Genomic DNA, 26,489 nt, shown 5'->3' on the forward strand with positions numbered 1-26,489 from the left:
AAACCTTCAAAAGATACCATTAGGAAAATGAAAAAGGAAGCCACAGACTAGGAGAAAATAATCATACTGCACATCAGGCAAAACACTCATATCCACAATATACAGAGAACTCCTACAAGTCAATAATACAAAGTCAGACAACTCAACTTGGGTAAAATATTTGAACAGACACTTCACAACTATGAAAGGCCATTATGCACATGAAAAGGTGCTCCTCATCATCAATAGTCATCAGCAAAATGTAAATTAAAACCAAAATGGTACCACTTCACACTCATCAGGAAAAAGATGTGTAATCCCACATGATGATGAGAATATGTAGCAACTTTCATAAATTGCTGATGCAAGTATAAAATAGTATGACCACACTGAAAACAGACTGGGAGTTTCTTATAAAGTTAAATATATACCTGCCCTACAACTTAAGAATTCCACTCCTAGGTATGTACTCAAATGAAATCGAAACATATGTTCACCAAAAAAACCATTGTACAAACACATTCATAGCCGTTTTATTCATAATAGCCAAAAACTGAGAACAACTCAAATAACTATCAACAGATTAAAAACTGTGGTATGTTCATACTACTGAATAGTACTCACCAATAAAAAGGAATGAACTACTGATACACATTACAAGTGGATAAATCTCTGAAACCTTATGTTGAGTTTAGGAAGCGACTTGCAAAAAGCTACACATTATATGATCCTATTCATGTGAAATTCTACAACAGGCAAAACTAAACTACAATGATAGCAATGAGAACAACTGTTGCCTGGCTGTGGAGGAGGGGGTATTGACCAGAAATGGGCATAAGTGAATTTATCAGGGTGAGCAAAGTAGTCTATAGCTTAATTCAGGTGGTGGATAAGGGTTTTTACATCCATCAAAATATGCTGAACTTGGACCTCCCTGGCGGTCCAGTGGTTAAGACTCCATGCTTCCAATGCAAGGGCCACGGGTTTGATCCCTGGTCGGGGAACTAAGATCCCACATGCCATGCGTCATGGCCAAAAGGTTAAAAAAAAAAAAAAGCTAAACTCATTTGACTAATTCATTCAAAATCATTACATTTTATTAAATGTAAATTATACCTTCAAAATGGTAAAATTCATTGCATATAATAGCCATATAAAAGTTGCATAAAACAGAAATAATATTTGAATAAAAACAAATACCTTTGTCCACCTGCAAAGCTTCACCCCAGAGTGGCTCCCAATCAACTGATAACCTGAATGAAAAAACAGGGAACACAAAGTTGAACTGATTCAAAACCTCATATCAAAAAGTGATTATAAAACTGTAGCCAAGTCATTTTTATTTGTTTAAATAATGATAGACAACAATCCAATGCCCCTAAGGTTTAATTCACCAGGATGATAATACAATTTAAAACATGTATGCATCTAATAACACAGACTCAAAATACATAAAGAAACAATAAGCTTATCCAAAATCACAGGGAGATAATTTAAGATCTCTCAGTATATAACATATCTCATAGATCAAAACTCAACAGAGCCCTAAGATCTGAAGCAACACAGTAAACTCGATCAAGGACACATAGAGAGCACTGCACTCAACAACTATAGGGTGCACATGTTTTTCAAAGACCCAAGGAACACTTATGAAAATGAACCATGCACTGGACCATACAGCAAAAACAACTAACAGTATATTTCAGTACAATGAACGACTGGGGAACTGTCATCAATAATCTTCAAAAATAAATAAAGAATCAGATGGGCAACAGGAGATTAAAATAAATATTGCCCCCAAAAGTGGGAAAATCAAATTCTAGGAAACTGACATGAAGTCTCAGCACCGCTCCACAACCTATTTAAATATTTTGAGCCACGTAAGACACGAAAAGCATGGAAAAGCCACGCCAAAGCAATCACATTTCCTTATTTTAACAAACTAGTAGAGCAAACAAGTAGAAAATTCTGATTTCAGAAAACATTTAATAAAGTCTCTCATGAGGCTTCAAGTAATAAGCCACAATTATCATGAGTCTCTTGCACAAAAAGACTCTTGACTTGCAGATAAACAAGGTAAATGGAGAAATACAGTCTGGATGATGGCATAAGTGGATCAGTGCCTGGTTAAACATCCATATTCATAGGGTGATGATTAATGGAACAAAGTCAATTTGGATTACAAGTCTCTAGTGGCAACATTACAGGGCTTTGTCTTCTATCCTCTTCCACATTTATGTAAACATTTCGCATATAAATAAAGCACTGCTTATCTACTTGAAGATGGAACCGAGTCCAACTGATCAGCTAATCTCAGATACAGAATAAGCATTTAAAAGATCTCCAGAGAAAATTCTAGTTCTTTTGGACTCCTACATTGTATGTTGCTCATACCACTATCATAGAAATCACACTGTATTATATTAGTTCTTTATATCTTTCTCTCCCAAGATACATAGGATTCTACAAAATTCTGCATTTAGGTAGGTATGAAAAGACTGCACAGTATAAGATGGAGAGACCTGTAGCTGACCACAATACACACTACGCAGTTACTAAAACTGCAGTGCAGGATTCTGCTTGTAACCAAGATGGAGTAACAGAGGACTTACTCTCCCACCTGAAATACCAAAAACTGGACAAAATACATGAAACAACAGTTTTCAGGACACAAAACATCAGGCAAAAAAGGAAGATGATCCAAGAGAGATGGGAAACAAACAAGGTTGAGCCCTACCATTACCCAAGCTTATTGCCTTGAAAGTTGCCAGGCTGTGCAGCAGGGAGAGACGACACAAGCAGAGCTCAGTATTCTCCCCAAGTTGAGGACACGGAAGTAGAGAGGGGAGCCCCTGTGGCTAAAGTTTGCAAGATTGAGTACTGGAGAGACAAAAGCTACACAGAGATTGACCTCAAGGGTCTGCAGAGAATTCCTGTAAGTACTTGCTTGAGTACTGCTTAGTGCATATGTGAGAGAAAAACTACCCAAAAATGAGAAAGAACCATCTGAAAAGATTAAAGGCATGCCTGGTACTCACAGCCAGCTGGGAACTGTGCCTGTTCCTACCAGTCAGAAAGAAAACCTCAAGATTCCAAGGCATTGGGCAGAGTACACAGAAGTGTTTTGCCTCAATGGTGGGGGAAAAAATTAGCTGTATAGTGAGCCAGCTCTGGTCTCACCCAACAAATCATAAAAGCAAGATGAAAAGGCTCAAGCTGTTTCCAAGTAATTTATCTTCATCCCAGAACAAAGCTCAAGAATGTTTATAGGAACTCAAAAATAACCAGTACCCAAAAATATAAAATTAGATCTGGCATCCAATCAAAGATTACCAAGCATGCAAAAAGATAGGAAAACATGACCAATAATGGAGAGAATAATCCAGCAACCAAAACTGACCCAGAAATGACACAGATGTTAGCAGATAAGGACATTAAAACAGTTATAATTGTATTCCATAAGCTCTGAAAGTTAAGTAGAGACATGGAAGATAGCAAAAGACCTAAATTGAACTTCTAGAGATGAAAGCTACATCTAAGCTGGAAAAAGATGCTGGATAGAATTACTAGAAGATTCAGCTTAGAGATGAAAAGATTACTGAGTTAAACTTGAAGACAGCAATAGAAACTATCCAGTCAGGTAAAGCAGGACAGAAAAAATAATTTTAAAATATAAAAAGCTCATCTGTGAGCTATGGGTCAAATTCAAGTGGCCTACTATACATGTAATTGGAGTCCCCAAAAAGAAGAGAGAGAGGGGGTGGCAGAAAAATATTTGAAGAAATCATGTCCAAAATTTGTCCAAATTTGATTAAAACTATACATCCACAGAACCAAGAAGCTCAACAAATCCCAAGTAGAGAAGCATGAAGAAAACTACACTGAGACATATTATAATTAAAATCATTCTAAATCAGTTGTTAGAAGAAAATCAGGGGGTAAAAAACATTACATTTGAAAGGAATGAACAAAAGATGACTGCAGAGCCCTCATGAGAAGCACTGTGATCCAGCAGACAGTGGAATAACACCCTTAAAGTGCAAAAAAGAAAAAAGCTGCCAATTCTAGACGCATCAAAAAATATCCTTCAAAAATAAAATAAAATTAAATAACAAAAAAAATCCTTCAAAAATGAAGGCAAAAGAAAGCCTTTTTCAGATATACAAAAGCTGAAATAATTCATCACCAACAAACCCACACTACAAGAAATGCAAAAAGGAGTCCTTCGGCAGAAGGAAAAGGCCATCAGACAACACGGATTTTCACAGAGGAATGAAAAGTACCAAAAGTAGTAACTACATGAGTCAATATATAAAATTTTTTCCTAATTATTTAAATCTGTAATAGATAATTGTTTAAACCAAAAGAATAGCAATGTAGTACAGGGCTTAAAACATGTGTAAAAGTAAAATGTATGAAAACACTTGCATAGAGGTTGAGGAGGGCAAAAACAGAAGTGTTGAAGGTTCTCCCACTTTACATGAAGTGGTATAACACCACGTGATGATATACTGTGATACAGTATAGTATAAAACCTCAAGCAACCACTAAGGAACAAAACAGTGCTATAGCTAATAAGCTAACAAAGGATGTAAAACAGAATCATATAATTTAAAAAACAATCTAAAAGAAGGCAGTAAAACAAGAGAAAGGAAATCAAAGAACACATGAGACAAGTAGAAAACAAACAGCAAGATGACAGATTTAAGCCTATTATAAAAATCACTTTATTCCTATATGAATGAGACTTTTAATTCTGCGTCAATACTGACAAACTGAACAATAATCAGAAGTATTAAATATGATTTGATGTAAAAAAAATCACTTTATTCTACTCTAATTAAAAGGCATATATATTTCTATGTAAAGAAATCTGTATATTTTTGTCTGTCTCCTCTAATAAGTTGAGAGCTCCTTGAAGGAGATATTTCAAGTATCTTAAGTTCCTCTGCATTGCCGGAACTGTCACATAAAAGGATCTCAATAATTATAGAAAGAGGGAGGGAGGGAAGGAAGTCAGTCTACTCACCCCCAGTTTATTACTCTTTCTTCTACAGGAAACCAATATCATTCGTTCATTCAATTGCAGCCTTCTTCATAAGGCAGGACCACAGAAATCCACATATACTTCTACATAAAACACTTCTAATTAACCCAGCCTAATATCATATGAGGTTTAATAATTTCCCCTTAATAAACAGTGACGTGTAAAGAAGTCAATGATTGCACCTTCCATCTGCATACCTGAGCCTCACTGATGGTAAAGAACCATCCCGATAAACCAAGCAAAGAAGAACCCTTGATGGTCCAGGCAGCCAACACACAAGTGATCCACAGAAACAAGACCGTGACTCCTTAAACAGTTACAGCTGCCACGACCACACAGCAGCTGAGCCAACTATAGCGGGACTTCTTTATCTTTGTTCCTCTTGGCAATCCCTATTTTATGTTTCCTCTTTTAGAATGCTTAAGAGTGTAGAATTATAACAGTTCTTGAGGACTTTCACCTTGTTTAGTAAGGGCTTCTCGGAGGGCAGGAGTTATCATAGCTCTTCTTTCACTGGCTTCAGTCTTCACTGTGCTCCTGATCAAACTAGTTTCCCCTTCCTGCCGCTCCTTTTCTCTCTGTATTAAAATGAAAAGAATGAAACCCATAATTGGTAATGGGCAAGGGAAATAACAGCACGACAATCATACACACGTAGCATGGATAAAAGGGTTCATCACGAACCACACAGCCCATAAACCTGTTCTCTTCCAAGTGATCACATTTCCAGTCACACACTGAGCTAAAGACACACCAGGGGCTTCTTTTTTTTTCCAAAAAAAGTAACTACATATTCAAACACATACATCCACAAAACATAAATCAATAATCCACTTATCTAGACGTCAAATAGTTTTCACAATCTGAGTACAGACAGCTGACCAACTTCAGCAAGTTATTTCTCTAAATTTCAATTTCCTCACCTGAAAAGAGAGAAAAGGAATATCTATGGAGCAGAACTGTGTTGAAGATTAAATGAAACAAAATTACCTGGCACAATGCCTGATACATAATAGGGTTTCACTAAATTATAGTAGTGCTGGTTATAACATCTGCAAGCCCCAAAAACAAGTCAAAGAGTTGCTCTGAGCTGCCCAGCCACCTGCTCAGAACCCAAGTCACTCCACCACCTCCACCTGCAGCCCCAAAGGCTTCTTACAGAAGATCCCATGGTGAAAATTTGTCTTCAGTGACAGAAATAAATCTGAAAGATAATATAAAACTGTGTTTCCTTTTGACTTTGGCCACTAGAAAATTCACAGCACAACTCTGATCACTGTATCAGGCCTTGCATCATCCTTGTCTTATATTCTGTCAGTGACGTCATATTACAAGATGACCCCCATTCACCCTTTACATTGACTTCTTCCTCTCTTTTTAAATCTCATTACATGTATATATATTTTAAAGTTATCTCAATACCTTTTTGGAAGACAGTTAAAGTGCTAATTAATCATTTTGAGACAACCCACGAAGTCTGTGTTACACTTCAGAGGAGACATTCATCAGATCTTACTAAGAGCTGCAGAAATCCAAAATAAGTCACCTGAGCAGGAGCCCTACCACCGAGCCCTAGACTACCCTCAGTGCCTGTCCATTTTCAGTGTCTAGATCTAGACCCCAGTGAATTAGTGAGCAGACTCACAACGCCCTTTCTACCTAAAAGTGACAACACCTCACAGATGACATGATGCCTCGGGTCTGTGTCAAACTAATACAGAAAAAGGAAGATAATCCATATTTGAACCTGGGCAGGAAGTGAATAGGGATTTGCTGTCCCACCAGGGACTTCCCTGGTGGTGCAGTGGATAAGACTCCACGCTCCCAATGCAGGGGAACCGGGTTCGATCCCTGGTCAGGGAACTATATCCCACATGCATGCTGCAACTAAGAGTTCGCATGCTGCAACTAAGGAGCCCGCCTGCCGCAACTAAGACCCAGTGCAACCAAATAAATAAATAAATAAATATTTTTAAAAAAGAATCCTATGGCTTGTTCTTTTTTTTTTTTTTAAGTCTATTTCAGACCTAAAAGCAAAGATGTGAGCTTGAGTTCCAAGAAAGTCTTGTGGTGGAGCAAAGTGAACTAACCTTGACCTTGAGAGCGTTTAAATGTCTCTGAAGTAATTCCAAAGCAAGTTACTGTAATTCCCTACTAATCATGCAAGAATTGATAGTAGGTGGCAATATCTGCCCTCAAAAGCCTGTCACCACAAAATATCACCAGCTTAACTGCTTACCCTAAAGGCCATGTAAATCCGAAACTGGACCCAGCATAACACTGGCCTCTGACCACTGTGCTCAGAGCTCCAAAGACACCCCATTATGGTTTTAAACATAAACTTATGACCCCCATAAAATGAACACACTCTTAAAGAATGGCCATGGAGGGCTTCCCTGGTGGCGCAGTGGTTGAGAATCCACCTGCCAATGCAGGGGACACGGGTTCGAGCCCTGGTCCAGGAAGATCCCACATGCCGCGGAGCAACTAAGCCCGTGCGCCACAACTACTGAGCCTGCACTCTAGAGCCTGCGAGCCACAACTACTGAGCCTGCACGCCTAGAGCCCATGCTCTGCAACAAGAGAAGCCATGGCAATGAGAAGGCCGCGCACCACAACAAAGACCCAACGCAGCCAAAAATAAATAAATAAATTTATTTTTTTTTTAAATGGCCATGGAACACTGTCCATGTCCCAACACTAGAGAAATTATCTATTATAAAATGTGAGTGCAGCTACTCCAGATTCAATCATCTGGACATATAATTCACATGGAAAGAGAGCAGCAGCTATGATTAAAGGTCTTGGGTATTCAGGACAAACATTTATCATTCTTTCCCTCTATGACAGTTTAGTCCTATCTTGCATATGCAGCAGTAACTCCATTTCTGAAAAGAAATACAATGGTTCACAACACTCTCCAAGGAAGTGCAAAGCCCCATTCAAATTCTAATTCTAATCTCCTATCTGCAGACATTATCCCCTGTTTGCCCAGAATATAACAACATAACAACTGACATAGGACCCGTATATTTTTATTTATTTTTTTATAGCCGTTACATAGTCTAAGCAGAAATAAATGAAGATCCCAGAACTGGTCAATCTGGATTCCTTCCTCTCCTGCACACCCATTGGGCAACGTGTGACCAAGTTCTAAACTTTTAATTCTCAACGTATGGGTTCTCTCCATCCACAATGCCACTGCTTTTGCCACCAGCCTTGGTTTCACCTAAGGGACAACTGCAACAGCCAAACTAAAGTCTCCCTGTCTCCAACCTTCCACCCCTCCCCAACTCCCAAACCCATCACACTTGTCTTGAAAGAAAACGCATGCCCTCTCCAAGCTGCTATTTTCTGATACGAAAAATGGAAAACTGATTATAAGCTCACTTCCTAGGCACTTAGGAAAATGACTATAAATAAGTGAAAAGTTCTTTATAAATAAATGGAAATATATGAATCCGCTGTAATAATGGGAGCCAAAAAGTGGTATCAATTCTCTTAAAAAAAAAAAACGAAAAAGAAAAAGATATTATACAATATTACCTAATTCATTTTCACACCTTCATCCCAGAAACCACAGTACCACCCCAATATTGCCTAGGATAAAAGCAAGACAAAAGGGGATTTGTTAAAGACTTTAAGGTAAAAATTCCACCTAGTTGGTTAAGTGCCAACCTTGGAGTTGAAGAGACGTCACCTTACATTTGAGGGTGAATTTAACACTTAAAGCTTAAAAATAATTATGAAAGGAGAACCAGCTTCATGTTGTTACACTGCAGTACTATGCAGCCTTATAATCAGAACTGGACACACCGAGCTCCTTTTGTAAATTGAAATGTTTCTCTGGTGAGTAATTACCAAGCATCCGCCTTTATTTCCAAAACTAATGCTACTGATACCACTGTTTGTCTGCTTAACCCGAACATGCTGTGGGGAGTATTTTAGCAACATTTATTTACTGCAGGAAGAAAACAAGTAGCAATCTGCTTTACATTTACAAGCACAACATGAGAGAAACAGAAAATAAACAACCTAAGCATTGGCAGGCTCTTCCTGACACCTTGTTCTCTAACCAAACTCCTCAGCTTCCCTTCTGGGGAGGCAGCAAAGGGGAGTGAGACAAAGAGATGGAGCCTGGGCTTGGTCCCACCGCTCAGGAGGCAGCCATCCGACTCCGGACAAACTGCTTTGCTTCTCTAAGCTTGTGTCCTGCCCTGTAAAATGATAAAGTGGAGGTGACAGTACAGATACCAGGGTTTTTGTGAAGACTGTACTTTGATTTCTCCTAATCGTCTGAACCTACCCTGGAGCTCTCTCTCCCCACACCTCCAGCCCACTCATCCTATTGAATCAATTCACATTGCTTCCCACTGCCTTTAGGACAAAGCTCACACTCCCATGACAGAGGATGAAAAGGCCTCTAGGATCCTGCCCCTGCCTTCCTTCTCTATTTCACCTCTCCACACATCCCCACTGCACTCCACTCTTAACATACCAAACTGCTTAGAGAGTTCCCCAACCTTGCCATATTCCCCTAACACCCCACCCCCTCGGCATGTGCAACGTTTCAAACTCTAGCTCTCTTGTTCTCAGTTCTCACTCCCACCCTTCAAATTCTCTTTGGCCCTAGAATTACTGCCTTGCTGCAGAGGGAGGGGGGTAGAAACCATGGTGGTATTCTAGTCAGACCAAACGTATCCCATTTGAAGATATCTCCTTAGACAATAATAGTTTATTAATTATCAAGGACATACTATGTGGCAGGCAATAAAATAAAGGCTTTAGTTGGATTAACTTATTGTATCTTCAAAACAACTTTATAAAGCAGTTACTGTTATCGTCTCCCACTCTAGCACACAGAGTGAAATAACTTGCCCAGACACACAAGCTGAGATACTGTGACACCATGAAAGTTAGTGAATATTATTCAAAAGAGGTCTTACAGTAGGAGTGCTCTGGCCCGACTCTACAGCTGATGCTCTTAGGTATTAGAGTGTACTGCGTCCTCTGCAGTAACAACTAAGGCAATTAATGTGATGTAGAACGATGAAGAGGCAGAAAGCAGCTCAGGAATCTGCGCAGATGGACCCCAAAGAAAATGCTCCCCGGAGATACAAAAAAGAAGAGCCAAGCAGTAATAACATCCATCACTGAATTTTAGTATACTGTCTCCAATATCAAATGAACACACAGGACACATCTGGAAACCCTGCTGTAACCTAAAAATAATGAAAAACAAAAAAACGGGGCAGTTATTTTCATGCTGCACTGAAGTTGGAAATATATGTATTTTTTTCTCCTAGATCTGATGATTTTATGAGTGATTTCTACGAGAAACCCGAAATATCATAAGCCAGCTGCTTAAGTTCATAAAGTCCAAAATCATTTCATTTCAAAAAATAATTTACATGGACATCCAAATTTTTCCTTAGTGCTTTTTCTCCAGTGCCCTCTAATGGACGTAAGAGGGAAAAAGCAAAGGAAAAAAATGGACCCGCAAACTATTCCAAACTCTTAACAGTACCTGTGAAATTTGCTGAAAGTAGATCTTGTGTGTTCTCAGTGTGCACGCGCACACACACACACACACACAATGTTAGCAATATGAAGTGGGGATGTGTGGGCTGTAGTTAAGCATTGTACACACATATCAAACGTCACATTATACACCCTAAAAAAAAATCACATTGTACAACCCAAGTATATAAAATTTTATTTGTCAATCATATCTCAATGAAGTTGGAAAAAAAACTGTCCCAAACTCTTCACCCATTACAAATAAAGCTATAAATATCTTCTCTTAACTTGGTAGATCCAGAAATCTACCTAAATCAGGCATCTCATGCTCTAAAATCTATCCCATTTCAAGACAGTTTCACTTTTAAAATTACTCAGATTTTTATTAAGAGTCATGAAATTATATATTTGCTTTGACCCAGTATCTCAACTTGGGGAAAATATAAACCAAGAAAATATCAACACTCTCTTTTAAGTAAAAAAGGTCTCAGACCAGTGCTAATTACAACAGCAGAAAACCTGAAAACAGACTAAACGACCAACTCTAGCAGAATGCGTAAGCAAATTTAAAATATCTAAGCGTATTTACTTCTCATTTCAATCTGTCAGGCTCTCAGAGCCTGTAATGCATTTTCACGCACAGTTCTTATCTGACTCTCAACAACGCTGTGAGGAAGGCAGAGGTTATGGTCCACGTTTCTCAGACATGGGGATTAAGGCCAGAGAAGATTAAGCTTTGCCCTAAGAGCGCCAAGTTACAAACTGGCTGGCCCAGGCCCTGAACCTACATCCCACAAACTTGTCATTCTCAACAGCTCCTCTGCCAGGGCTTCTAAAATACAAAAGCTACTAAAAATGACAGCGACAACACCAACACACAGAAGTATTAGGAAATAAGTAACAAAATGCTGCAACGGGAACAATCATAATTTTAAAGTCGGAAAATAATTTTGGATTATATAGTTTAGTTTTACACTCATAGAGTATTTTTGGGTTATGATCTCTACAAAAGGAACCAAATATCCCAATATAAGAACGGGCATAGGACAGTGTGTAGTATAGAATTTGGCCTTGCCCAAAGAGAAGTCTGGCCTTTCCCCAGTTCCTGGAAAGTAGCCTCTAACCCCCTGGAACTTCTTGAGTGTTGGGAGTATCTTTATTCATGGTGGGCCCTTCAGAGGCACTTGACAGTTTATGCTATTAGGGTGACTCACGCCAAATTTTGGGGGTGCTATGCTGTAGGCTGGATTCAACCCCGTGGGCAATCAATCAATCAGGTATGCCTACATAATGAAGCCCCCATAAAAACTCTGGACACCAAAGCTCAGGTGTGCTTCCCAGGTTGGCGATGCTCCACGTGTCACGTCACACATCCGTGCTGAGAGGGTAGCATGTCCTGAGGACAATGAATGAATGCTTCCCAGACTCTGCTCTATGCATCTCCTCCTTTGGCTGGTTTTTCTGTACCCTTTCCTAGCAATGAACCATAATCATGAGGGTGACAGCTTTCAGTGAGTTCTGTTAGTCTTTCTAGCAAATGACTGAATCTGAGGGAGGTTTTTAGGACCCCCCACAAACTTGCAGTTGGTGTCAGAAGTGAAAGCAGTCTCAGGAACTGTGCCCTCAGACTTTGTAGTCTAACTCCAGGTAGACAGAAAGAGATGCTTCACAGGAAAAAAAAAAAACACATTCAATCTCACTCAAAATTAAAGAAATGCAAATTATTATTTTTTAAGGTTATTATTTTTCACCTTTCAGGTTGGTAAGATTTAAAAGACTGAGAACACCTGGGGGTTGGCAAGGGTATAGAGAAACGGGCATTCTCATCTCTCTCTTATGCAGTAAGAAGAAATAAAAATGTTTTCAGCTTTTTACAGGGCACTTTAGAAATATCATCAAAATTATAAAATTCTCTTTGATCCAGAAATTTCAATTTTACAAATTTACTCAAGATAAATTTATCAGTCATGAAAAATATAAGAGCAAGAGTGTTCATTATAGGGAGTCCCCTGGTGGTCTAGTGGTTAGGATTCAGCGCTGTCATTGCTGTGGCCCAGGTTCAATCCCTGGTCAGGGAACTCCCACAAGCCACGTGGCACAACCAAAAGGAAAAAAAAAAAAAGTACAATTCAGGAATTAAATTAGGTTTTTTTTTTTTTTTTTTTTTAAAGTGCTCATTATAGAAATCAGAAAACACCTAAATGTTAATCAACAAGAGTCAAATAACTGTGGGACATAACTGTGGACTACTACATAAACATTAAAATTAATTAGGCAGATCTCTATCACAGGACTGGAAAGCTGTCATGTTAAATGGAAAAAAGTAGTCTGTAGACTTGGAGTACAAAATTATTCCATCTGTGTAGCCCAAAAAACAAAGTTATACCAAAATGCAGGTGTGTTTGTAAAGGCAGTAAAATACCTGGAAGAATAGTGTCAAAGTGTAAACTGCAGTTACCTGTGAAAAGTACATTTAGGAAGAATAGGGACAGTGGACTGTATTCTTTGAGTTTTTTAAACATATGTAAACAGGGTATTAAATTAAATGAAACTCCAAAGAGAGGGTCAGATCAAGTTATAAATTTTCAAAGGATGGGACTTCCCTGGTGGTCCAGCAGTTAAGATTCTGGGCTGCCAATGCAGGGGGCATGGGTTCGATCCCTGGTCGGGGAACTAAGATCCCACATGTCATGCAGCACGGCCAAAAGAAAATTGGAAAAAAAATTTTTTTAATTTTCAAAGGAAATATCTGAGAACAAGTTTAAGAACTTGAAAAGTACCTCCCTGACATCAAGGATATGAAAGGGTAGAGAGTATGGAGATAAAAAGAGGATTTTTGAGGATTTCTTCAGAGAATATTAGAAAGGTATTTTGAGCTCCTTCATCTGCTTCAAATGAAGAGATGTTTGGGGGTGGAGGGCTGTGTTCTCACCTCAAACACCAGGAACCTCAAAGAAGCCGCTATGTATCCCCTGCACTCAGACTGGTGAATGACTCCTGCCCGGGAAATCCAGAGAGCAGAAGGCCTGACTAGTTGCTTTAGCAAATGAGCACTGTTGCTGGAGAGGAACCAGCCTGTGCTCCCAGAATAAAGAACTCAGGAGCACTCCCTTGGGAGCTGGGTAGGGGGTGGGGGAGATCTTCGATCCTGACCCATTGGGCAACCAGAGAGGAGAACAGACGAAAAGACCTCAAAAGAGGGGAAACCAGAGGTACAGGGCTCCGAGGAAGGAGTGAGGACCATCAGAGGCACACTTCTCAGAGTACACATGCTCAGTGCAAGGCGCCAGGTCCGGAGACAGCCATGGACAATGTCTCCAAAGGAGCACTAAACACGCTGCCTGGAAGAAGAGTCAAGTTTAAACACCTGACAACGAGAGAGCACAAAGTCCCCTTGTGACAGTGCCAAGTAAGAACTTTCCCACTTCTCTTTATCTCCTGCTTCCCCAACCCACGCCCCAAACCCTACGGAGATATTATAAAATAGCTATTAGCAAATAGGACAGAGAGCAGACAATAAGGAGGAGAGAAGTTTCACTTTGAATTAAACTGGAAACTTTGACTGCGTTTATTTAGTATTACTTAGTATTACATAGGACTGGACATTCTACCGCCAAATTAAGACTTTGTACCTTAAAGTGCCTGTCATACTTTATGACCAAAAATGACCAGAAAAGTCATGGAGTCCACCAGAGTTTTCATCCCAAGACAGGGGAAGGGGTCTCCCTCCCATGCAGGTTGAAAAAGGACAGTAAAACTCAAAATAAAGCAGCTTTTATGATAACTTCCCAAAAGTAATCCTTGTTGTAACATAGACTATACCAGTATTTATTACTTTAGAAAGATTTTTCTGTAAGATTTTTTAAATAAGGCTATAAAGACTGTCTGAAGAATATGATAAATATTTTTATAATAAAATAGAGATTTAGGGACTTCCCTGGTTGCACAGTGGTTAGGAATCTGCCTGCCAATGCAGGGGACACAGGTTTGAGCCCTGGTCCAGTAGGATCCCACATGCCGCAAAGCAACTAAGCCCGTGCACCACAACAACTCAGCCTGCGCTCTAGAGCCAGCGAGCCACAACTACTGAGCCAGCGAGCCACAACTACTGAGCCCGCGTGCCACAACTACTGAAGTCCATGCACCTAGAGCCCATGCTCTGCAACAAGAGAAGCCACCGCAACGAGAAGCCCGCACACCGCAATGAAGAGTAGCCCGCGCTCTCTGAAACTAGAGGAAGCCTGCACACAGCAATGAAGACCCAATGCAGCCATAAATAAATTAATTAATTAATTATTTTAAAAATAGAAATTTAGGTGCATATGAAATAAAATTTAAATAAATATTCCAATATTTATTTAATTACTAATAGTGATCTTTTCTGAGGAGATAGAATTACTGGTAGGTTTTTGCCCTTTCTCTATTTTCCAAATTTTCATTATTACAAGTATGTTAATTTATAGTGAAAAAAAATTTTTTTAATTTAATTTAATTTAATTTTTTTTGGCTGAGCCACTCAGCTTGTGGGATCTTAGTTCACCGACCAGGGATCGAACCCACGCCCCCTGCAGTGGAAGCACAGAGTCTTAACCACTGGACCGCCAGGGAAGTCCCTATAGTGAAAAAAATTTTTAATTTTAACTAGTCAAAATTAAATAAATAATCGTTAAATTTGTTTCCTTAAATTACCATTTGCTATCATATGAGTCTACCCAGAGTAAAATTAGAAGGTCTTCATGTTTTACAGATATAATAAGTACTCAAGACTTTTATATAATTCAAAACTATTCACCTACTAGTCCTATCAAAAAATGGTAGATATTCTCATATGGCAATGTCATAAATAATTCATAATCCAGTTGATACTAGTATTTTTGTTTGTTTTATTTTGTTTTGTGGGCCTTTTATTTTGTTTTGTGGGCATGGAAAAATAGTTCCCCTGACACTCTTTATCTTGAAAACTTCAGAAAAGTTGAAAGGTACAATGAAGACCCACATTCCCTTCACCTAGATTCACTACTTTTGCTTGATCAATATCTATCTATAAACACACACACACACACACACACACCTGTAATACACATGTATGTATGTGTGTGTTATGTATAAAAACAAAATTTTGCTAAACCACTTGAAAGTATGTTGCAGACACCACAGCACCTCACCCTTAAATTACTGCAAAATTCATCTCCAAGAAAAAGATATGAACCTATAGAACTACAACACCATTATTACAATGAGAAAAATTAACATAAATCTAATATTACCTAATAGAAAGTTCAATTCAAATGTCCTCAAATGTCAAGACGATGGCCTTTTCTCTTTGATTCAAGATCAAAGTTTATACAATGCATTTGTTTATATTTCATTAGTCTTTTAAAATCTTAGAACAGCACCCACCCCACGTTTTACTGTTGTTGTTACTGTCTACAATATAGACTCTTTAAAGAGCCTGGCCTGTTGTCTCCTAGACTGTTCCACATTCTGGATTTGTCTGATTGTTTCCCCATTAGATTCAGGTTAAACTTTTTTGACACAAAATTGCATAGATGATGTCGTATACACCTTGCTACACATCATATCAGGAGGTACATAAGGTCAAGTTGTAACATAAATGATGATGTTAAATTTGATTCTTTGTAAAGGTACATTTTTGCCTTTATGCTTAGTAAATAATCTACAGGGGATTCTTTTTTCCCCACTGATTTATTTATTTTTGGCACGTCTAAGTGGTTTAGTTCCTGGCATGATGTTTTGAGTCAATATCTGTTCCTCAAAGACATTTCACCTAATCCTTGCTTAAATCAATTATTACACTAGGGACTGCAAAGAGGTAATTTTCTAATTCTATCATGCCCTCTTTATTTATAATCTGTAAACCTTCTGTAAAGACTTTCTCCTTATGAGAGACACGGAAGGACACTACATAATGATCAAGGGATCAAACCAAGAAGAAGATATAACAATTATAAACATATATGCACCCAACACAGGAGTACCTCAACACATAAAGCAACTGCTAACAGCTATAAAAGAGGAAATCGACAGTAACACAATAATAGTGGGGGACTTTAACACCTCACTTACACCAATGGACAGATCATCCAAAATGAAAATAAATAAGGAAACAGAAGCTTTAAATGACACAATAGACCAGATAGAGTTAATTGATATTTGTAGGACATTCCATCCAAAAACAGCAGATTACACTTTCTTCTCAAGTGCGCAAGGAACATCCTCCAGGATAGATCACATCTTGGGTCACAAAGCAAGCCTCAGTAAAATTAAGAAAATTGAAATCATATCAAGCATCTTTTCTGACCACAACACTATGAGATTAGAAATGAATTACAGGGAAAAAAACCACAAACACATGGAGGCTAAACACTACATTACTAAATAACCAAGAGATCACTGAAGAAATCAAAGAGGAAATCAAAAAATACCCAGAGACAAATGACAATGAGAACACGACAATCCAAAACCTATGGGGTGCAGCAAAAGCAGTTCTAAGAGGGAAGTTTACAGCTATACAAGCCTACCTCAAGAAACAAGAAAAATCTCAAATAAACAATCTAACCTTACACCTAAAGGAACTAGAAAAAGAACAAAAAAACCCCAAAGTTAGCAGAAGGAAGGAAATCATAAAGATCATAGCAGAAATAAATGAAATAGAAACAAAGAAAACAATAGCAAAGATCAATAAAACTAAAAGCTGGTTCTTAGAGAAGATAAACAAAATTGATAAACCATTAGCCAGACTCATCAAGAAAAAGAGGGAGAGGACTCAAATCAATAAATCTAGAAATGAAAAAGGAGAAGTTACAACAGACACCACAGAAATACAAAGCTTCCTAAGAGACTACTACAAGCAACTCTATGCCACTAAAATGGACAACCTGGAAGAAATGCACAAATTCTTAGAAAGGTATAAACTTCCAAGACTGAACCAGCAAGAAATAGAAAATATGAACAGATCAATCACAAGTAATGAAATTGAAACTGTGATTAAAAATCTTCCAACAAACAAAAGTCCAGGACCAGATGGCTTTACAGGTGAATTCTATCAAACATTTAGAGAAGAGCTAACACCTATCCTTCTCAAACTCTTCCAAAAAATTGCAGAGGAAGGAACACTCCCAAACTCATTCTATGGGGCCACCATCACCCCGATACCAAAACCAGACAAAGATACTACAAAAAAAGAAAATTACAGACCAATATCACTGATGAATATAGATGCAAAAATCCTTAACAAAATACTAACCAACAGAATCCAACAACACATTAAAAGGATCATACACCATGATCAAGTGGGATTCATCCCAGGGATGCAGGGATTCTTCAATATATGCAAATCAATCAATGTGATACATCATATTAACAAACTGAAGAATAAAAACCATATGATCATCTCAATAGATGCAGAAAAAGCTTTTGACAAAATTCAACACCCATTTATGATAAAAACCCTCCAGAGAGCGGGCATAGAGGGAGCCTACCTCAACATAATAAAGGCCATATACGACAGACCCACAGCAAACATCATTCTCAATGGTGAAAAACTGAAAACATTTTCTCTAAGATCAGGAACAAGACAAGGTTGTCCACTCTCGCCACTATTATTCAACATAGTTTTGGAAGTCCTAGCCACAGCAATCAGAGAAGGAAAAGAAATAAAAGGAATACAAATTGGAAAAGAAGAAGTAAAACTGTCACTGTGTGCAGATGACATGATACTATACATAGAGAATCCTAACGATGCCACCAGAAAACTACTAGAGCTAATCAATGAATCTGGTAAAGTTGCAGGATACAAAATTAATGCATAGAAATCTCTTGCATTCCTATATACTAATGATGAAAAATCTGAAAGAGAAATTAAGGAAACACTCCCATTTACCATTGTAACAAAAAGAATAAAATACCTAGGAATAAACCTACCTAGGGAGACAAAAGACCTGTATGCAGAAAACTAGAAGACACTGATGAAAGAAATTAAAGATGATACCAAGAGATGGAGAGATATATCATGCTCTTGGACTGGAAGAATCAACGTTGTGAAAATGACTATACTACCCAAAGCAATCTACAGATCCAATGCAATCCCTATCAAATTACCAATGGCATTTATTACAGAACTAGAACAAAAAATCTTAAAATTTGTATGGAGACACAAAAGATCCCGAATAGCCAAAGCAGTCTTGAGGGAAAAAAAATGGAGCTGGAGGAATCAGAATCCCTGACTTCAGACTATACTATGAAGCTACAGTAATCAAGACAATATGGTACTGGCACAAAAACAGAAACATAGATCAATGGAACAAGATAGAAAGCCCAGAGGTAAACCCATGCACCTATGGTCAACTAATCTATGACAAAGGAGGCAAGGATATACAATGGAGAAAAGACAGTCTCTTCAATAAGTGGTGCTGGGAAAAATGGACAGCTACATGTAAAAGAATGAAATTAGAACACTCCCTAACACCATACACAAAAAGAAACTCAAAATGGATTAGAGACCTAAATGTAAGACCGGACACTATAAACCTCTTAGAGAAAACATAGGAAGAACACTCTTTGACATAACTCACAGCAAGATCTTTTTTGATCCACCTCCTAGAGTAATGGAAATAAAAACGAAAATAAACAAATGGGACCTAATGAAACTTCAAAGCTTTTGCACAGCAAAGGAAACCATAAACAAGACCAAAAGACAACTCTCAGAATGGGAGAAAATATTTGCAAACAAATCAACGGACAAAGGATTAATCTCCAAAATATATAAACAGGTCATGCAGCTCAGTATTAAAAAAAACAAACAACCCAATCCAAAAATGGGCACAAGACCTAAATTAAGACATTTCCCCAAAGAAGACATACAGATGGCCAAGAAGCACCTGAAAAGCTGCTCAATGTCACTAATAATTAGAGAAATGTAAATCAAAACTACAGTGAGGTATCACCTCATACCAGTAAGAATGGGCATCATCAGAAAACCTACAAACAACAAATGCTGGACAGGGTGTGGAGTAAAGGGAACCCTCTTGCACTGTTGGTGGGAATGTAAATTGATACAGCCACTATGGAGAACAGTATGGAGGTTCCTTAAAAAACTAAAAATAGAATTACCATATGATCCAGCAATCCCACTACTGGGCATATACCCAGAGAAAACCATAATTCAAAAAGACACATGCACTCCAATGTTCATTGCAGCAGTATTTACAATAGCCAGGTCATGGAAGCAACCTATATGCCCATCGACAGACAAACGGATAAAGAAGATGTGGCACATATATACAATGGAATATTACTCAGCCATAAAAAGGAACGAAATTGGGTCATTTGTTGAGACATGGATGGATCTACAGACTGTCATACAGAGTGAAGTAAGTCAGAAAGAGAAAAACAAATACTGGATGCTAACACATATATATGGAATCTAAAAAGAAAAAAAAAAGGTTCTGAAAAACCTAGGGGCAGGACAGGAATAAAGATGCAGACGTAGAGAATGGACTTGAGCACATGGGGAGGGGGAAGGGTAAGCTGGGACAAAGTGAGAGTGGCATGGACTTATATACACTACCAAATGTAAAATAGATAGCTAGTGGGAAGCAGCCACATAACACAGGGAGATCAGCTTGGTGCTTTGTGATCAGCTTGATGCACCTAGTGGGTGTGATAGGGAGGGTGGGAGGGAGACGCAAGAGGGAGGAGATATGGGGATATATGTATAGCTGATTCACTTTATTATACAGCAGAAACTAACACACAATTGTAAAGCAATTATAGTCCAATAAAATTTTAAAAAGAAAAAAAAAATCCAAAAAAAAAGACTTTCTCCTGTGCCTCCCTTTTTTTTTTTTGAGTAGCACAAGGACTGATTTTTTTTAATTTGATGTAATATAATCCATTATGTTCATTGTATAATCATTATGTTGATTTTTGATGTTCAAACTGCCCCATATTTGGCCTGTGGTTAACTCCTCAAGCTGGTTCCTATATTCTTTAGACACTGAAGACCTACCTACTCAACAAGACGACCCAGGTTCATCTGTTACACTCCCTTCCCCAACCCTGGAATCAGCCATTTCTTCAAGGAGCCCTAGTTCCTTTTAGTAGGGTAATGATTTTAGAAAACAAGATCTGAGTGCTTACTCTTTGTTTCTAGGTCTGTGGCACAATAAAGAATACATCTGGTCTTTGTCCCTAGCTCCTGGCACAGAGCTTCAAAAAACCCTGGCATTTCCTAAAAGAGACGGAAGTGTCTTTGTTATGCTAATGAGGTGACTCACAGTGGGCCCCTAGATAGCTTCAGGAAGAGAGCTGGTCACCAGAAGACAATCACATAATGCAGCTTTGGGCCAGTTGGATCTCCAGAGACAGGAAGGGGAGGGGAGGCTGGCTGGAGATTGAGTTCAAACACCTGGCCAATAATCTAATTAATCATGCCTACATAATGAAACCCCAATGAAAATTCTGGATGCTAAAGCTCAGTAGAGGGCTTCCCTGGTGGCACAGTGGTTCAGAATCCACCTGCCAACACAGGGGACACGGGTTCGAGCCCTGGTCCAGGAAGATCTCACACGCTATGGAGCAACTAAGCCTGTGCACCACAACTACTGAGCCTGCACTCTGGAGCCCGCAGGCCACTACTGAGCCCACGTGCCACAACTACTGAAGCCCACACGCCTAGAGCCCATGGTCTGCAACAAGAGAAGCCACTGCAATGAGAAGCCCGCGCACTGCAATGAAGACTCGACGGAGCCAAAAATAAATAAATAAACAAATAAATTTATAAAGTAAAAAATAAAGCTCAGCAGAGCTTTCCTAGCTGGTGAACACATTGATGGGGTTGGGGGGTGATGTGCCCAGATTCCACGATGAGGGGGCACAGAAACTCTGGGTCTCTTCCCCAACCCTCCACTCTCAGATCTTGCCCTATGCTTCCTTTCCATTTGGTGGTTTCTGATTTGTATCCTTCACTACAAAACTGTAACCATAAGTCCCTGACTTATAATGGTTCAATGCTGCGAAAGCGATACAAATTTAGTAGACACGAATTTTGGTCTTTTCCCAGGCTAGCCATATGCAGTACAATACACTCTTGTGATGCCAGCAAGCCAAGGCTCCCAGTCAGCCACACAATCACAGAGGAGCATAAACAACCAATACACTCAAAACCATTCTGTACCCCTATAACCACTCTTCCACTTTCAGTACGCTATTCAATAAATTACATGAAACATTCAACACTTTATTATAAAATAGGCTTTATGTTAGATGATTCTGCCCAAATGTAGGCTAATTTAAGTGTTCTGAGTATGTTTAAGGTAGGTTAGGCTAAGCTTTGATGTTTGCTAGGTTAGGTGTATTAAATATGTTTTTGACTTACAAAATTTTCAACTTAAAATGGGTTTACTGGGACATAACACCATTGCAAATCAAGGGAGATTTGTACAGTGCTTTCAGTGAGTTGAGTCATCCTAGCAAATTATCAAACGTGAGGGGATTGGACATGAGAACCCCCATACTTATGACCAGTTGGTCAGAAGTCCAAGTGGACCCTCAGACTTACAGCTACCACTGAAGTGGGGACAGTCTTGCACAGGACTATTCCCTAAACCTGTGGGGTCTGACACTAACTCCAGGTAGTGTCAGAACTGAATTGAACTGCAGGTCATTTGAATTAACTGGGTGTTAGCTGGTGTCAGAACATGAAAGGTCCTTTCAACAAACACAGCCACAAAATATTATTTATACGCACACACACTTAAATTATAAATTTGCAAATATAACATGACAATAACGTAAATTTTTTTAAATCTTAAGTTCATATCAGCCTCCAAATCATACCACCTGGAAATCACATTAATGCATATGGATCCACTTTATTATTTTTCACAGCTGTACAACAATATTATACTGTATGGGTACATCATGCTTTTTTCAGCCAGTATCCAACAGCTGTTTGTTATACTTGCTGCAAGGCATAACCTTGTGCAGATGCTGTTTTGTATTTGTGAAGATGTATCTTCAAGGCAAATTTATACATCTCGGCCTGCTGGATCACGTGTAAATGCGTGTGAATTTGGTAAAGACTGCCAAAAGCCCCTGCATACGGGTATACCATTCTGGACTCCCATCAGAAAGGTATGGGTGCCTGTTTCCACAGAGCCTCACCAATTGTGCGTTGTCCAACTTTTGAATTTCTGCTATTTTTCTAGGTGAGAAATGTATATCAGTGTAGTTTTAATTTGCATGTCCTTCATTATGAGTGAATTTGAGGATTTTTCCATATGTTTAAAGTCTATTTGTAGAGGTTTTTCTGAGACTCGCCTATTCATGTGTTTTTCCTATTTTTTTCTACTAAAGTCTTCTTTTTTTCTTTTTTTTTTTTTTTTTTTTTGCGGTACGCGGGCCTCTCACTGTTGTGGCCTCTCCCGTTGCGGAGCACAGGCTCCAGACGCGCAGGCTCAGCGGCCATGGCTCACGGGCCCAGCTGCTCCATGGCATGTGGGATCCTCCCGGACCGGGGCACGAACCCATGTCCCCTGCATCGGCAGGCGGACTCTCAACCACTGCGCCACCAGGGAAGCCCTAAAGTCTTCTTTTTTTTCATTCAATTTTTAAGAGTGCTGTGTATGGTAGAAAAATTAACTCCTTCTTTATAGTATAAGGGGCAAATATTTTCCCTCACTTTATCATTGTCTTTTGATTTTGTTTATAGCCATGTGAATTTTTTTAAAAATCACTGATATTCAATGTTTTATTGTTTCCAGATTTCAGATCATATATAAAATCTTTCTTCAAGTTTTAAATAATGCATCTAATTCTATTATTTACATATTTTTCAACATTTATATCTCTAATTGGAGATCTAACTCAGATTGGAGTTTATCCTGATATATGTATGAGGTTCAGAGCCAACTTATCTTTTCATGAGTAGCTAGCCAGGTGTCAACATCATTTATCTTAAAAGTATATCTTCCCCCTGGGGAAAAGAGACACCACCTTTATCATATATGAAATTCCGTATATTCTTGGATCTATTCCTGGAATTTTATTCTGTTGCATTGGTCTGTCTGTCTCATCGGAAGCCAGTACCACAGTGTCAGTTACAGATGCCTTGTAGTAAGTTTAAATACCTGGTAGGGCTAGCCTTTCTCATTATGACTTTTGCCAAAGTTTCCCTAACTACCCTTGCATGTTTACTTTTCCACATGAATCAACCAGTCTAGCTCCAAAAAAAAATACCTTACTGGAATTTTAATGGGATTGCATCAAATGTATGTATTAACTTAAAAGAACTGACAGCGTTACAATACTGAGTCACCATATCTAAAAACAAGGAAGGTCTTTTCATTTGTTCAAGGCACTTTTACATCTTCCAGGAATGTTTTAAAGTCTTCCCTGTAGAGATTTAAGATTATTTCTTCAGAAGTGTACCCCTATGTGCGTGCTTATTTTTTATGTAGCTGCTGTAAATAGGGTCCTCTCCCACCACAGCTTCTAACTGGTTATTATCTGGGAATATAAAGGGCGTTGACTTTTTACCTTACTATGGCCTGCTGCCTTACTGAACTGTTTCATTTGAGTTTGTGTTAATTTTATCATAGGTTTTCCTGGATTCTTCCACAGTTTGCTTCTTTTGTTTCTAAGACGTATGCATTCGATACATTTTTACCTTAGGATATTCTCATTTCCCAAAACTCACACATAAATTGAGACTTTATATTTTTATATTATTGTATATATAATGTTATTTCAACTTTAGATCATTAGACTCTGCATAAAATCCTACTACACCATACATTCTCTTACTCTTCGAGTAACTAAGACCTAGATGAACATTTCCTAGATTCCTAGGGCCTCCACCTAAGCTGACCTCAACACCCATAGACCACTGTGCCATCCCTAAGCCCAACACCACTCAGTCTATGACAGGGAAGCACTTTTACGTGAGGGTTCCACTGGGAATCTCAACACCAATCTCATCATGCTGCTCATCCTGTCATCTTCAGCCACAACGCTGAGGAAAGTCCCTCTAACCATCTACCCTTTCCTCAGTTATGTCTATTCTACTACGAGCTCATTTCCACAGGGTTGAGAAAGATTTTCACAAAAGTCATGTTAAAATGGCCAAAAAAAGTATAAAACTCTCAAAACAGGAGGCAAAGAAATAAAACTGTCCAATTATGAGCTCAGATGGACTATGTACCAATACAGATGCTAGATGTCAACCAACTGTAGGATCCCAGCTCACCATTTCCCAAAATTACAGTACCTTTTCTTTCTTCATACGATCCATAATCTTGCCGAGGTCTTCAACATCAATGACAGATTTTAGACTCTGATGGTCTTCAGTACCAGACTCTTCCTCACTGGTGCTCCCAAAGGGCTCTTCCTGCTGGAACATCAATGCTTCAGAAATACACTGTGCAAAGTAGCAAAGTGTCTAATATTCCTTCCCAGATTGTAAGTTCACTGGATGGACTTGAGATATTTTAGGCTAGAGGCCAGCCAGCCTCAGGCCAAATCTAAAGGAGCCCATCATTTATACATTATCTATGACTACTTTCTTAATAATATGGCAGAGCTGATAGCTGCAACAGAAACAATATGGCCTACAAAGCTGCAGTGGAACCATGGAGTCTTAACCACTGGACTGCCAGGGAAGTCTCTACATTTTAAAAGCATAATTTTAAACGTATTATGGAGTTGGCAAAAACGTAAGGAATCCAAAGAGGACAAATATGAACTAAAAAGGGGAATCCTAGGAGGTAAGTGACAAATGGAGCTGAGAGTGTCTGCTGAATCTGTGGAACCTATTTTGACAGAGGAACAGGACAAGGGAAGAGCAGGTAAAGTTGAAGGGGTGACACTAGGAGGAAATTCTTACACAGGAGACAAGAGTCAAAGCTGGGGACTCCACAAGGCTGCATCCTTGGTGTAAAGATAAACAAGAAAAAATGTTCTGTACAAGCAGAGAAAGCAAGAAAAACACGCACAGAATTTGGGGGAAAGAACGGAGAAAAGAATAGATGGTTAGAGGGATTTTATTTGGAGGTTTTAAGGTTTCTAGGAAGGGTGAAGAAAGATTACATAATGCAAATTCAGAACCAAATTAAACTTGGGTTCCACTCCTAACTAGAAGACAATGGATCATGCATTCCATTTTCTGAAAGAAAATGACTCCCATCTAGAATTCTATACACAGCCAAAGCATCAATCAACTGTGAAGATGGGATAAAGACTCACAGATACGAAATGTCTGAAAATCCACCTTTAAAACACCCTTTCTCAAAGAGCTACTGGAGAATGTGCTCCAAAAAACAAGAGTCAGTAGAGAGATAAGAAGATATGAGACACAAGAATTAGGGAACCCAAGAAGCTGGCGAGAGGAAGGCTGTGGATGGAAGACACAGGACTTCAGCTGCAGCAAGGCTTAGAGGGCAGCCACGCCACAGTGGAGCAGAAGGAGAGGGCATACGAGAAGCCACCAAGAATCAATAACAACTACAGAATACTGAAAAACAACTTTCAGTTCTGTTAGTTCTAGAATTAGTGATGGTTACAGAGAAATCAAAACATATGTAGCAACAGGGGACTTCCCTGGTGGCACAGTGGTTAAGAAGCCGCCTGCCAATGCAGGGGACATGGGTTCAAGCCCTGGTCTGGGAAGATCCCACATGCCGCGGAGCAATTAAGCCCATGCACCACAGCCTGCACTCTAAAGCCCGTGAGCCACAACTACTGAGCCTGCGTGCCACAACTACTGAAGCCCGTGCACCTAGAGCCCATGCTCCATAACAAGAGAAGCCACCGCAATGAGAAGCCCGCGCACCACAACGAAGAGTAGCCCCCACTCGCCACAACTAGAGAAAGCCGGTGCGTGGCAACGAAGACCAAACACAGCCAAAAATACAATATAAATAAA

At 39.0% G+C, this 26,489-nt stretch overlaps 1 protein-coding gene across 5 annotated transcripts in view; it reads right to left on the minus strand.

Annotated features, from left to right (window-relative positions):
• The window catches only part of LOC309817126 (S-adenosyl-L-methionine-dependent tRNA 4-demethylwyosine synthase TYW1), a 228,545-nt gene that overhangs the window by 184,334 nt on the left and 17,722 nt on the right, over window positions 1–26,489 (minus strand). For 4 of the 5 annotated variants that reach the window (XM_082645113.1, XM_082645114.1, XM_082645110.1 and 1 more), the window contains exons 7-9: window positions 24,837–24,959; window positions 5,487–5,604; window positions 1,180–1,232 (exon numbers count right to left, since the gene is read on the minus strand). In XM_082645113.1, coding sequence (XP_082501239.1) covers window positions 1,180–1,232; window positions 5,487–5,604; window positions 24,837–24,959 — 294 coding nt within the window. The remainder of the gene's footprint in view (window positions 1–1,179; window positions 1,233–5,486; window positions 5,605–24,836; window positions 24,960–26,489) is intronic. The other variant, XM_082645111.1, reaches the window with a different exon arrangement.

Source organism: Mesoplodon mirus (assembly GCF_964341445.2).
Source record: "Mesoplodon mirus genome assembly, chromosome: 15".
NCBI classification, from domain to species: Eukaryota; Metazoa; Chordata; class Mammalia; order Artiodactyla; family Ziphiidae; genus Mesoplodon; species Mesoplodon mirus.